An 11,520-nucleotide genomic window follows, 5' to 3' on the forward strand; every position below is an offset into this window, starting at 1 on the left:
CTGAAATTATAGGTAAAACAAATAAAATGTTTGCATCTCATACGAGTTTCATCCACTGATTGGATGCTTTAGATTAAGCCTGTAATGACATAGAAATGATGGAACATTTCTTTCTCAGTACTTATACATTTCTGTAGTTACAACAGAAGATAATCTACAGGGGCTACGTACCTCATTCCTTAACTGCACTTTAGTAAGTCCCCCAAACTTCAGCAGAAACAGTGCTTTATCTCTACATGCCACAGCTGAAGCAAAGTTTAAGTGTACATTTAGATAATTCATGAAGAACATGTAAATAACAATTACACTTAGATAATTCACCAGGTTACATTCGTGAAGAACATGTACATTTAGATAATTCAACTGTATACATTCATGAATAACATGTACATTTAGATAATTCACCAGGTTACATTCATGAAGAACATGTACATTCAGATAATTCAACTGCATACATTCATAAATAACATGTACATTTAGATAATTCAACTGTATACATTCATGAATAACACGTACATTTAGATAATTCAACTGGATACATTCATGAATAACACGTACATTTCAAGGTATTGTAAACCAACTTTTACTTGCATGTGAGGAAATTTCGCGAGATTTGTGAAATCCTCTCCATCACGAATATTTCTAATTGCGAACCAGTCCTTGAATGTCTGTCATAGGCTCCAAAAAGGCTCGATTGTGAAAATTACTCGCCACAAACCAGTTTACCACAGGTGAATCGCGAATTAAAGTAGCCACGAATAGTTGGTTTACAGTAATTCCAAATTGTTCTCAACATCTCATTTTACCTGGATCCTGCACTTCTTCATTTTCTGCTTTCTCTGTGGCTAACTTCTGCTTTTGAGATAGCTATAATGAAGAAGAAAACAAACTCATCAAAAATTTTCTTTTATTTTACATTAAATTCTACCTCTCAAAATAAAAATCCACTGAATACAGAGAAATGCATGCATAAATCTGGCAACATACCAACTGGGTCTTCAGAGAATGAGCTGTGGAGTAGGCCAGAAGCAATCCTTCCGACGGAGTGACCTCCCCTGGATTCAGAACTGCAAAACAAAACAGGAGAGATCTACAAATGTACTGTACATTTCGCTATTCACCCATACCAGGTGAAAGTTCAAAATGCATGTTCTATGAAATTATAGTATAAACTGGGCTGACCTAGTTTTTGTAGAATATAGTGGTTGACCTAGTTTTTGTAGAATACACTGGGCTGACCTAGTTAGTTTTTGTAAAACACACTGGGCTGACCTAGTTTTTATAGAATTCACTGGGCAAACTGACCTTCTTTTTGAAGGATACACTGGGCTAACTGATCTAATATTTGTAGAATATACTGGGTTAATTGACCTAGATTTGTAGGATACACTGGGCTAACTGACCTAATTTTTGTAGAATATACTGGGCTAACTGACCTAGTTTTTGGATATCCTCTCTTAGCTGTTGGGTGTGCCACACTAACGCTGCAAACACCGCAAGTACCGCCTCGTCTGTATCCCCTCGCTCTATCTGCACTCCTTTCTGTTGTTCCTTGCATCTAAAAAAGTGTATACATGAATGTTACCACTTATGAAAGCTTTGCTAATCTATAATACATTCAGAAGATTGGGATTTTTTCTTCTGATTCACAGTTTTTAAATTGAACAATAATGTAAGTCATTGTACTTTTCGATCAGTTTAGTGGGCAGCCCATCTCCTTTGTTGAGAAAATTCCAGAGGAATTCTAGCACGCTGCTGTCTGCTGTGGCTAGTTTTCCAGATAAGGATCTTTCCAGCCTCCCGATCATGTACCCCCCACGGAACAGGGTGGTCCACAGCTCACTCCTCAGGACATCCTGCTCCGAGGACACCCCCCCTAACAGATGGTCTGTCACAGCAACTGTGGTTAAACAAAACAAATCATCTCTTTATGTGCCTTTATTTCTGCATTCTACTATTGCCATCAAATGATCAAAGACCAGTGGCCTTTTTCACAAAAAATCTTGCGATTAAGATGAAAATTATAAAACAATGGCAATCTTTTACAATATTTCACTCAATAGAGACATATATTTCTGAATGAGCTAAACATAAGAATATACATAGGTGAAAAACTGACATTTTTACTTATGGTGTAGTTGCACTCCATTGAGTATAAGGCAGAGACACAATTTGTATCTTAGTCGTACGATTTTTTGTGAAAATGGTCACAATGTTTCAAAATCATTTCAAATACAAGCACATGTGCGGACATTGTAATACCAATAATTTTCTTCAAATCTTTCTTTACCAGTTTTCTATATACAATTTGCTTTTGAGTCACATGAGACAAGGTACGTACATCTTGTTGTGCTAAGTAGAAACTTACAGGGATTAGCTTTCAGAGTGGCTCCACACAGTCTACCCATTAGTTTAGTCAGACTAAGCTGGAGGTCAAAGGGCCATGATAGCGGGATGTCTGGACTTCCTCGTGCCGTCACCTATGATATGTATAATATAAAAAGTTACTCACGTATACTCCGAATGTCAATAGATTAAAAAATATGATACAACAAAAAGTGCTTTCAATCTAAGTAATTTTGAGAAAAAGATAAATCGGTATTGGGATTAATAGGCAGTGGAGCTTTAGTACCCAGTCAAATCGTCCCAATACATATTCAGATAATTTCTGCTATATACATGTATATGGTGTTTCATACCCATGGCAATAAAGAAGAATGCTTCATTACATCAATATGTATCATTAGAATGAATAGGATGATAAGCATAAGCACTCTACATAACTACATTCAAAATAAACATGTTTACTTAAGAGCATGTGATGACTGACGTTGGATGCATCGCTGTTCATATGGTCATATTGATAATTGCCCAAGCTAATTTCTAATGACTGAACACACACCCAGCCAATTAATAAGCAATCAAATCTTGTACAGCTTTGAATTTAAACAGGCAAGCTGTCAGTAAAATCTTCGTTTAATTGGAACGTTCATCGTTAAGTCAGACATTACCTACACATAGGCTAATCATCCCATGTAAGATCGCATATAAGTTCACATGTGAATTAATTCAAGTTATCGACTGAATGTGGTTTTCTGATATGTCATTACAGATTCAAGCTAATAAAATATTATACATTTATTGCATGATAGTGAGGGAGATATGAAGATTTATTTACCCAAGAAAATTCATATTCCCCGAGGGCAATGCCTGAGGGGAATATGATTTTCTTGGGTGATTAAATCTTCATATCTCCCTCACTATCATGCAATAAATTGTTTATCATACTGAAACAAAACAAGACTACAATAGTGCATTTGAAATTGAAGTCCACTCATCTATACATTGTATGTAGCTGAGATTGCCCTAACGGTAACACCGCGCCGTCAACTTATTAGAAGGTACAAACAACAAAACACAGTGATATGATAACCAGCTTTTTGAATTTCCATTCTCCTTGAATGATGATTTACTTGCTTGTTTTTGTATCAAACAAAACCAGGCGATTTAACTATGTATAAGAGACCCGCATACTTTGTGTCTTACGAACTATAAAAGTAGAATGACTTAGGACTTGTTGTGACGTTATAAAGAACTACGTTTATCTTGACGTAAAATTTATGGAAAATGCACGAGGTTGCCAAAGAGGTGAAATATGATGGGGAGATAAGTTGTTTGAGAGGGAGATACGAAGTTTTATCATCCCTGGCGCTTAACTGTCCAATCAGATTACGACATATTGCATAGAATTCTCGTACTGAGGTATAATAACGATCTCTGTATACACAGAGAAAACAAATGCAAAGAATGAATAGAAATATGTAAACCAATATTATCGATGTTACGAGTCTAACTGATATATTTTGCTGTTACCAAAATTCTCTAATCTGATTGGTTGAGAAGCATTTGAAAATGCATAATATTTCCCTCTGAAAATAGAAAGCACATGTTCCAAAGTGATAATATCTAGCAACGGGTAACATTACTTGACAACGGGTGATATTATAAAAATTATCACATGCGTTAAATTTATGTGCGTACAGTTCACCGTAAATTATTAGATAACATTGTTTGAGCGTTTGTAATAAATGCGAATACCCGCATTGATATACAAAACATCGTATGATATTTATTGATCAAATGTCAACAGACGTAAGTTTAATCCGCTTTGCTGTTTATATAACATTCAGTATAATAAATTTAATATTGTATGTAGTTGAAGGTAACATTACCACCCCCCCTCCCCTACTAAAAAAACTATCATCAACCTAGGCTATGCTTTGGTAGACAATGGTTTTCTAGGAATGAAAATTTTCAATGTTACCCCTCAACTACATGCAATATTTATATAACAACATTCAATCTATTAATATGGAAAATTATTTTCCCTTGGCAATACAGTAATGCATTTCAAAACATGTCAGAGAGACAATCTTCTGCACTCATAAGTATAACCATATGATTAACCACACAGTGAGCCCTTCACCCTTCATAATAGGTCTCCCGAGGTCACAGTTTATTATCTCTTATTTAAACAGTCAGGCCTGTGTTTTACAACTTACAATTAACTGCCAGTTCAGGAAAAGTGACTAGAACTGACAGACCAATTAAAAATTACTGTCCAGATAAATGAACTAAAAGATACTGGAACAAGAAGCCCGCAGGCCTTAACGGTCACCTGAGTATCTCAGACCTGTCAGGGAGTATCATATTTGCATTTTAAAAGCCTCAATATGGAGTCTTTTGTGCATTATGATATTTATGAATATGCAAGCATACAATTCCCATTCAATTACAATAGAAGGAAACATGAAGTTTGAAGTAATTTTGGTTGACAGCTGTATCATCTCCTCTAATTGTGTATTCATCTTTCAATGAAATCAGAGTAAATGAAGATTTCTTCAACATTTAAGCATTAAAAATAACATTACTAACATTAAAACCAATTCTTTTTTGTTTTTCTGAAAATATGCATGCTAAGATTATTCCAAAGTGATAAAGTATAAGAACAAGATATAAACATATGTTGCATTGTTTCTACATTTTCTATACAAAACGAACAACAGTCATCTGAAATTATACTGATTTTCTTGAGGTAATATTTTGTAGGAAGAAGCTTGTAAAGAATTCGGTATTGCAACCACTGAACTTGGGTATCAAACAAACTTTAAACAACTCTTTGACAGAAATATTGCCTTCTAAATGTATAGATAAGATAATTCAGTGTTCCATTTTTGAATTGATTTGGGTATGAGATCATTACTATTTATCATATCATATAACACTTTGGAACATTTATCATTCAACAGTATAAATTCAAAGTAAAAAGGAATAAATGGTGTACAATTTTTTTTAACATCTGATCTCTTAACAGACAAAGTCTTTAAAAACTTAGATATAGTACCGGTAATACTGTTGTATTGCATTGTACATACATTTGCTAGTCTAAAGTTTTGTGAAAAATCTTGTAGTAATAAAAAATTTCCATCTTCATCTAAAAAGTCTCCAATTACTTTCACACCATGTTGATACCATGTTTTAACATAAATGTCTCTATGTTTGTGTAATAAAGTTGTTAATTTCATAATTCTGTATACCAAACAATATGTTTTCAATTGTTCAAAACAAAACAAAATTCCTCATATTACTGGGCTGATACATTATCTTTCTTTCAAATACAAAGTTGAAAAATTTGTAGCAATTAAATCATGTGAAGTTTTGAAATTTGAGAGACTTTGGGAAAACTGAAAAACTAAATATTTTTGATCTGTAACCTAGAATAAGAAGTATTCAACCAATAATGCTGTATGATAGTAGTGTGAAAGAGTGTGAGATGGTGTGAGAATGTATAAAATGATTAATATGTATCTTCATTACTATTACTGATGATTATGTGAATATGGAAAAAGAATAAATTATATAAAAAAAACCATTAAGCATTATATACTCATGATCATTTTGGTTTCCTCTCCCCCTGGAATCAGTACCCCTGCCCCAGGGGGTCATGAAATTTCCAATTTAAGTAGACAGCTACAACATACATACAGTTTATTGCTACAAACCTACAATGCACAGTAAATTAAAGTAGATTTTCTGAAATAGAACACAGGTTTACTATAATATGGCCAAGTTAGCCCCTACCCCAAGTCTCAACTGACCTGACTATATAGGCCATGGATATTGTCATAATCATTATGCACAAAAATAATTGTCACAGTACACAAGATTAAAGGAAATTTCTGATGCGGAAGTAGAGAAAAATAATTTTCTAAGATTTAATACATTTTCACTATAAAGCCATATTGGCCCCACCCCCAAGTCTGAACCCTGCATTTAGTTTTTCTTACACATGTGCAGTTGTAGAGAAGATTTTGAAAAATTGGTCAATTCTTTCAGTTATTGCTTCACTCGATCCTAAGGCCCCAGGCGAGCAGGAGTACTGAAATTTATAATTTATATCTCCCTTTTCCAAAGATGCTTCATACTAAATCTGAAGAAGATTGGAATGGTAGTTATCAAAAAGAAGTTTAAAATGTTCAATTGTTACTTACGGACGATGGAAGACGGACACTGACTGATTGCAATAACAATTTGTGTCAATACAAAACTAACAAGTCAGAAAGGACCCCACAAGGAATATTTTAGAGGCAAGCATGACATAAAAAGTGCTATTATCTTAATTATTATAATATAAATTTTTTAGGTCACATAATTCCTTTAAATGAGAAAGCGTTGACGGACGGACAGACAGTGATTCCTACAGGGCACCTACAAGACAGTGATTTCTACGGGGCACCTACAAGACAGTGATTACAAGACAGTGATTTCTACAGGGCACCTACAAGACAGTGATTTCTACAGGGCACCTACAAGACAGTGATTTCTACAGGGCACCTACAAGACAGTAATTCCTACAGGGCACCTACCATATGTTTGTGCCCAACAAGTGCTATATATTTAATACGAGGATTACGTCTGTAGTAGTTAGGAATATACAGACCGTGAATATCGGCCTGAATAGCTCAGTGGTTAGAGCACTTGACTAGTAATGCAGAGGTCCCAATCCTGACATAAATTTTCTCATCACTTCCATGAAACATCAGGCTTCCCCACATGATTAATCTGAAGAGTTATCTCCTCTGTTATCAAACAATTAATTCATCACTTCTTCAAGAGCAGTTTTACTACTTCTATTTCACAATTAACAATTATCCTCCAGGTCGATTTATTTTATAACTGGAAGAGTGTCTATTTTCAAACACAAACTAAGTATACTTTCATTTCAATTTCTAACTTTACCATCAAACCAAGTATCAGTCAATTTTCACAATCAATGAATTTCTTATTTTAGTAGTATGTGTTTGAATTTCGGCACAACAGTGCTTGGGGCTTCTCTGCCAATCAATTAAACTTTCCAGCATGGTAAACGGAGTTGTCTCCTCTTTTCTAGCTAATATTTCTATATCCTGGATTCATTTTTAGGAACACCCCATTCAGTCCAGAAGTCTGAACTTCATACATTTGTTGCATTTATTGTGGAAATTTGTTAATAAATTAAAAATTATATAATCTTATGTCTAAATCAAGCCACAGTCTAGGAAGACTCAAACCTCTAGCTTTTCTTTCAATATACAGTATAAATCCCCAGATAAATATAGACCAGGAAGAATGAACACCTGACTACACCTGACAGGTAGATAATACAGATAATGTATAACATGATCAAATTACATATAACTGTCAGGAAGGACAGTCACCATTAAGGTAATAATCTTTATTTTACGTTATATGCAGAAAATTATGTACTAAAGAAAAGTGAAGTACATAGTTTAATAAAATTAATCCTAAAATCCTAAAATATGCTAAGGGCTGTTCCAGAAATGATCAAATGGGGGTGGGGGGTGTTGAGTTTTCAGAATATTTTTATTGTCGCTCTTGTCGTGTTGGTTACAAAACATCGGAGGGAAAATTGAAAACGCGCTTAAATGCTGCTTTCGAAATCGGAAATCGGAAGTAACATAGAACTATTCGAGTTGTCGCTCTTTGCAGCGCATAATTTTCCATTACGGCACTCTTCAAATTAGAGGCGCGTTTAGTAGGGTCCCTTTGGACGTGATGGCGGCGAACTCTGATCTGTAGATTATTACAGTTTACAGTGCATCGATTTTGGGAATATTTTGAAACCAATAGGTATTCCGTTTTCTAATAAAAATAGGCAAACCTTAGTTGATTTATACGAGGGTACCGATGCGTTATATTTATCAGTCAGTGTGATGGTGATATAGAGGCCTCCGGGCGCGGGCTCCATTAGAAGACGAACGATTCGTGGAAAAACGTATCCATACCCATTTCATGATAATAGCATCGTTTGGACTCCCAATCTTTCCAACATTCCCGCCATAGATGCCTTTGATTGTTGATGTGACATCGTTTCTTCAGAACTACTGTGATACAATGTCGCACAGGCATTACCGCGTCATTGACTAGAATGTTTGTCCCGAAAACCTCGTGAGATTTGTACCGTTTTCATTTTTAAAAATATTTTTGTGGTGGGTCTGGTTAGTTTTTTTTTTAATTAGATGGGTCATTGTAAAATGAGTTTATCAATTTGATGGGTCATGGGGTAATTTTTTATTTTTTTTTTATGGGTGCTTGGTATCTACAAATGGTACCTCCCGACCCCCCCCCCCCCCCCCCCCCCCCATGTATTTATTTCTGGAATAGCCCTAAAAATAGAATCACTGGAAATCAATGATAAAGCCTACATATCAATTAGCCACATTACCGGTACATCTACGTACATTTTTAATGTTAGTCCTGTGAAAGAAATTTAAGCTGAAGATTTTCCTGATAATGATTTGCTGTGTACTAAATGTTGCTTTGTTTACTTTCGTTAAATACTGATATTGTATGTTATAAACATTGTTGTTTATTCCTATTCAGATCCACAAGCAGATCTGATGATGGACCCCCGTACCAGTGCCCAGGACGTGATGCGATGTGACCTGTGTGAGACCGCCCTGGTACAGATGCACTGTGATACGTGCCTGGTCAATCTGTGTACGGTCTGCGTGGGGGAACATTTCTCTGCTGACCTCTCAAAGCCTCACAGAATTGTTGATGTCATGGACAGGAATTCCACCCTCCTCTACCATGAGTGTATCTCTCATGAAAAAGAACGATGTGAGATGTACTGTATTCAGTGTCATATTCCGGTCTGCCATACCTGTCTGGCTTCAGATCAACATTTAGGTCATAAATTATTGAAAATATTGCAAGTATTGGAGGAGAAGAAAGAAAAGATCACCAAAGAGAAAAATGAGTTAAATGAAACAATTTATCCAACCTACCAGGACACTTTATCTGATGTACAAAACAGAATGAGTCAGTTAGAAAAGAAATATGGAGATCTCTCAACAGCCATAACAAAACATGGAGAGAACTGGCACAGAGAAATTGACAAACTCGTCCAGAAACTGAAATCTGAAGTGGAGGAGATGAAAACCACACAGTTACACACTCTACAGAAACATCTGGATGAAGTGAACAAGAAAATCTCCAATATCAATGATGAAATCAATTTGATGGATGTTGCTTTGGACTCTAATGACATGTCAAAAGTATTCAGTTTTATGTCTAAAGTAGAGGAATACAAAAATCTTCCACACAAAATTCTGCCATCTTTACCTAAATTCACTCCTGGGAGAATTCAAGAAGAACTCGGTAAACTGTTTGGAACTTTATCATCAATTTCTGTCCGATCAGAAGAACATGGTTACAGTATAAAGACAACACAGAAATCCCCAGAAGCTGCATCCTCTCCTGTCATTAAACAGCTGCTTGATGAACCACAGACTGTCACCACCATACACACTGAGTATAGGTTTAACCTTTACAATGTGGCCTGTCTGAGTGATGAAGAAATCTGGACAAGTGGAACTGGTAACATGAAACTCTACAGCATCAAACAGGGATCACTACTCAAGTCAATCACAACCAAGAGTGGGGACACTCCAGAGGACATAGCAGTGAAAAACAGTGGGGCTCTAGTTTATACTGATTACTGGGATAGGACTGTGAACATTGTGAAGAATGAAGAGATACAGACCATGATCACACTACAGGGGTGGAGACCTCACAATGTCTGCAGTACCTCCTCTGACGATATCCTGGTTACCATGGTCAGTGATGATGGAAAACAATCCAAAGTCGTGCGTTACTCCAGCTCCACAGAGAAACAAAGCATTCAGTTTGATGATCAGGGTCGTCCTCTCTATTCATCTGGCTATGACTATAAATACATCAGTGAGAACAGGAACCTGGATATCTGTGTGGCTGACAATAAAGCTAAAGCAGTAGTGGTGGTCAATCAGGCCGGGAAACTGAGATTCAGGTACACTGGACATACTCCTGCTCCACAGAACAAACCATTCAGTTCACGAGGAATCACCACAGACAGTCAGAGTCACATCCTTACAGCTGATTATTACAATGACTGTGTCCACATCATAGACCAGGATGGACAGTTCCTCCGTTACATAGTCTGTGGACTGAGTGATCCCTGGGGACTGTGTATAGATACAAACGACAATCTGTTTGTTGCTCAATGTACAAACAAACAAGTGAAGAAAATCAAATATCTGCAGTGAAATTAAACATCAGTGGCAGATTTAGACAGTAGTGAAATTAAACATCAGTGGTGGATTTAGACAACAGTGAAATTAAACATTAGTGGTGAATTTAGACAGCAGTGAAATTAAACATCAGTGGTGGATTTAGACAGCAGTGAAATTAAACATTAGTGGTGGATTTAGACAACAGTGAAATTAAACATTAGTGGTGGATATAGACAGCAGTGAAATTAAACATCAGTGGTGGATTTAGACAGCAGTGAAATTAAACATTAGTGGTGGATTTAGACAGCAGCATTCCTGTTAAAACTGAATATTTATATGAGAAAATGATTTGTTTCAATGGTTTTTATTTCTCAATATAAAACCCTACATGTATTGATAAAAAATACACCAAAAAACAAACAAATGAAATCAAGTAAAAAGCATATACATCAAGAGTATATTTCTGGGTAATGTTTGTTGAAAGGGGAGACAGTATAAAACAATGATGGACTATGCTTTTTTATTATTATCTATTTTAAAATTTTACAAAACCCTATCTCACGTCTGAGATTGTTAACTCGGATGCAATCGGTAAAACGGATGCAGTTATGCAGAACAATAGTTTGTAGTTTGATAGCGGGGAAGTTTTGATGTTATTTACGTTTCGATGCTTTATCTAGTTTAAAATTATCGATATTAAAGATATCAATGTAGAAGTGACAATTTATGAGACTTGCACTGTAATTAGAAGAAATTTCCACAAACTTTAGTGTACATTGTATATGTAATACACTTAATCGTCATGCTTCCAAATTCCAAAATTTCTTGACATTAAATCACTTATTTTTTTAATGGTTCATATAAATGCAAAATTATTTTGATTTTACAAATCAAGGTAACAAAT

General features: G+C 35.5%; 2 protein-coding genes across 4 annotated transcripts in view; one reads left to right on the plus strand and one right to left on the minus strand.

The window, feature by feature from the left end:
* Positions 1-11,520, minus strand: part of LOC125671499 (zinc finger ZZ-type and EF-hand domain-containing protein 1-like) — an 81,905-nt gene that overhangs the window by 34,580 nt on the left and 35,805 nt on the right. For all 3 annotated transcript variants that reach the window (XM_056163993.1, XM_056163992.1, XM_056163994.1), the window contains 6 exons: positions 2,369-2,480; positions 1,687-1,900; positions 1,437-1,558; positions 988-1,067; positions 807-867; positions 172-245 (listed from right to left, as the gene is read on the minus strand). In XM_056163993.1, coding sequence (XP_056019968.1) covers positions 172-245; positions 807-867; positions 988-1,067; positions 1,437-1,558; positions 1,687-1,900; positions 2,369-2,480 — 663 coding nt within the window. The remainder of the gene's footprint in view (positions 1-171; positions 246-806; positions 868-987; positions 1,068-1,436; positions 1,559-1,686; positions 1,901-2,368; positions 2,481-11,520) is intronic.
* Positions 7,684-11,520, plus strand: part of LOC125671522 (uncharacterized) — a 6,320-nt gene continuing 2,483 nt past the window's right edge. Inside the window, exons 1-2 of the mRNA XM_056163995.1 lie at positions 7,684-7,764; positions 8,944-11,520. The exon at positions 8,944-11,520 is cut by the window's right edge and continues 2,483 nt beyond it. Of these exons, the coding sequence (XP_056019970.1) occupies positions 8,961-10,649 (1,689 nt within the window). The 5' untranslated portion in view covers positions 7,684-7,764; positions 8,944-8,960 and the 3' untranslated portion in view covers positions 10,650-11,520. The remainder of the gene's footprint in view (positions 7,765-8,943) is intronic.

Source organism: Ostrea edulis, chromosome 4 (assembly GCF_947568905.1).
Source record: "Ostrea edulis chromosome 4, xbOstEdul1.1, whole genome shotgun sequence".
Taxonomy (NCBI): Eukaryota; Metazoa; Mollusca; class Bivalvia; order Ostreida; family Ostreidae; genus Ostrea; species Ostrea edulis.